This window comes from Verticillium dahliae, genomic scaffold (genome assembly GCF_000150675.1).
Source record: "Verticillium dahliae VdLs.17 supercont1.1 genomic scaffold, whole genome shotgun sequence".
NCBI classification, from domain to species: Eukaryota; Fungi; Ascomycota; class Sordariomycetes; order Glomerellales; family Plectosphaerellaceae; genus Verticillium; species Verticillium dahliae.
Genome location: NW_009276921.1, coordinates 930,748 through 933,164, shown reverse-complemented (window position 1 = coordinate 933,164; position 2,417 = coordinate 930,748). Strand labels below are relative to the sequence as shown.

Here is a 2,417-nt window from a genome sequence, read left to right as displayed (position 1 = left end):
GTAGCCACGGGCCCTGTTGGAACCAGTCCACCCGGTCGCTGGTTGTCTTGTGCCCGAATCCCGACCTCCGACCTCGGCTCGACCTGGTTTCCGAACACCACGGACACACGACTGCGAGCTCAGCCATGTACGGCGTAAAATGAATGGTCTTGATATAAATTCCGTACCGTTCTAAACTCCCAGTACCATATATATGAAAAGTGCATTGTGTACAGCTTGAACCCTCCATGTTCGCCCCGGGCAGCCGCCGGCGCCACGTACCGTTTTCCAAGGGTATCCCACGAGTATCCCACGAGGCTTCTTTTTCAGTGGTCATAGTCCCCCTTGCCCGTTCCGATGAAGCCTTGCGTCCTCTCCTTCTTCTTGGCCCAGTTCTCCTTGAACCATTCGCTCAGAGTGAAGCCCCAGTGTCCCGCAACGAGAACACCACTCAGAACATTGATCACCTTGAGCCAGAACTGCACGAAGCCTGGTCGCGTCTCCTCGACAAGCAGCAGAATCGGCTCGATATCGTACTTGACGAAGACGCCCGGCACGCTGTGGTCGCCGACTTCCTTGCTCTGCTCTGTCACGGCGAACTGGTTCGTGTACACCGTGTTGGCCTTGGACGCCGACCTGCCAACCGTGTACACGGTCGGCACGATCGAGAGGTAGTACTGGAACTTGTGGAAGTTGGCCGGCGCCAGGTTGACCGTCCTGTCGAGCGGGTTCTCGAGGTTGGGGTAGAAGGCGCCGAAGGAGAGTTCGTTGACAATGTGCGAAAAGTTGAAGCCTGCGAGACCGTCTCGTGTCAGCCATGCACTACGCATACCAAAAAAAAAACACCACATTTCAAGGGAGGTACTCACTCGTGTGGTCCAGATGCTGTCCTGCGCCCTGGTACCCGTGGCCCCTAGCCGTGATGTGGAAGTCGCCCTGCACCTTGTTGAGGTCCAGGCTGCCAAAGATACGGCAGCTGTCCGGCGGACCCCGAAGGCGAGGCGTCCTGGCCCACTTCTGCCTCTTCTTGCTCTGTGCCACAATGTCGTGCACATGCTCCTCGCCGAAGCCCTCGTCGAGATGGTAGCCGCTGTTCGTCTCGATGCGGCCCGACGGGCTGCGTCCCAGCTTGTGGTTGCCCGTCATGTCGGCCCACTGGTGCCAGCTCGTAATCTCCTCGCGCAGCTTCGTCGCCGCCAGGATCAGGTCCCCCGACGCATCCTGTACGTTGACGTGCAGGTCCTCGCAGCGCATCTTGACCACGATGTCGAGGTTGACCTGCAGGTCGTGACCGACGCCCTTCTCGACCGCAAACGTGTGGCTCTCGGAGCCGCGCCACCACCGGCCAAGTTCGGACCAGAACAGCATGACCGAGATGACGGCCATGGCAACGGTCCACTTGCCACCACCAGATGTTCGTTGCACATATTGAGGCTTCGACTTGGCTATCGAGGAGAGAAAGAAGATGCGTCAGCAGTCGGCACAGGAGTCAAGACAGGCGCGCAATGCATGAGGAATTGCTTGCTTACGAAAGGCATCAAATGCACTGACGATGCTGCCCTTTGCGCCAAAGGCGTCTTCGTCCATGACTTTTTCGTGGAAGTCCATTGTGGGTGGACCAAAGGTCTGGCTGTCGAGTCGAGCGATTGAGCGCTGCAGCGCTGGGAATGCGATGGGTAGGCGCAAGTCAATTGTCTACCACCGGCCGAGATCAAGTCGCATGTGGATGTTATGGCCCGCGGGTACGGTCCGAGATGGTGACCTCTTTTGCTCTCGTCTCGTCTCGTCTTCCTCCAAATCGTGGTCTCGAGCGATGGTGGGCAGCTGCTGGCATGCGATAGCTTTGGTGGTTGAGGACACTTTACCAAAACTCGGCCAGGCGTTGACCCCCTGTCCTCCTTCCACCTCAGGGACGTGGGCTGGCTCATGATTGGGGGCATCACTAAGGCAGGTACCTCGTAGTACCTTAGCCCAAGTTGGGGGTCATCTTGGGTGGAGCTCCTGCCCCATTTCTGGGCGACATACGTGTACCATTCTTTGGTGGTCCCTTGGGTACCTACCTCTAGGTACCTACCTCGGTTGGCACGGTAGGTAACTACGCCTTCTCAGACACCGATATTCACCAAAGACGTCCTCCGATCCTCAAGGCATGCATACATACAGAAGAGGACTCGAATACATTATCATGCTGAACATGTCAATTGAGGAGCATTGAAGAGAGACTCGATTTAGACCGTCCTGTCGTGAATATAGCAATCTGTAGTTAGACATTGTCGAGTCTGGGGTGGTGAGCTCCGCTTCCCCGCGCTCTTCCCTACTTCATTCACCAGTGAGGAGAGTGTCTTCACTTCTCCTAGAGGCTGAAGCCGACATGCGCATCGCTGCGGACAGGCGTCCGTTGCCCTGGCATGGCTTGTTGTACATTGGGAGAGAGTGGG

General features: G+C 57.1%; 2 protein-coding genes across 2 annotated transcripts in view; both read right to left on the bottom strand.

The window, feature by feature from the left end:
• Nucleotides 1-127, bottom strand: part of VDAG_00286 (aconitate hydratase) — a gene marked incomplete at both ends in the record, with an annotated part of 2,967 nt that extends 2,840 nt beyond the window's left edge. Inside the window, one exon of the mRNA XM_009651663.1 lies at nucleotides 24-127. Coding sequence (XP_009649958.1) covers nucleotides 24-127 — 104 coding nt within the window. The remainder of the gene's footprint in view (nucleotides 1-23) is intronic.
• Nucleotides 128-305: 178 nt separating this feature from the next.
• Nucleotides 306-1,587, bottom strand: VDAG_00285 (endoplasmic reticulum-Golgi intermediate compartment protein; the record flags this gene model as incomplete). Its single annotated transcript, XM_009651662.1, has 3 exons — nucleotides 306-772; nucleotides 849-1,424; nucleotides 1,509-1,587. 3 exons carry the CDS (start codon nucleotides 1,585-1,587, stop codon nucleotides 306-308), a joined length of 1,122 nt encoding a protein of 373 aa, XP_009649957.1.
• Between the last annotated feature and the right edge of the window lie 830 nt (nucleotides 1,588-2,417).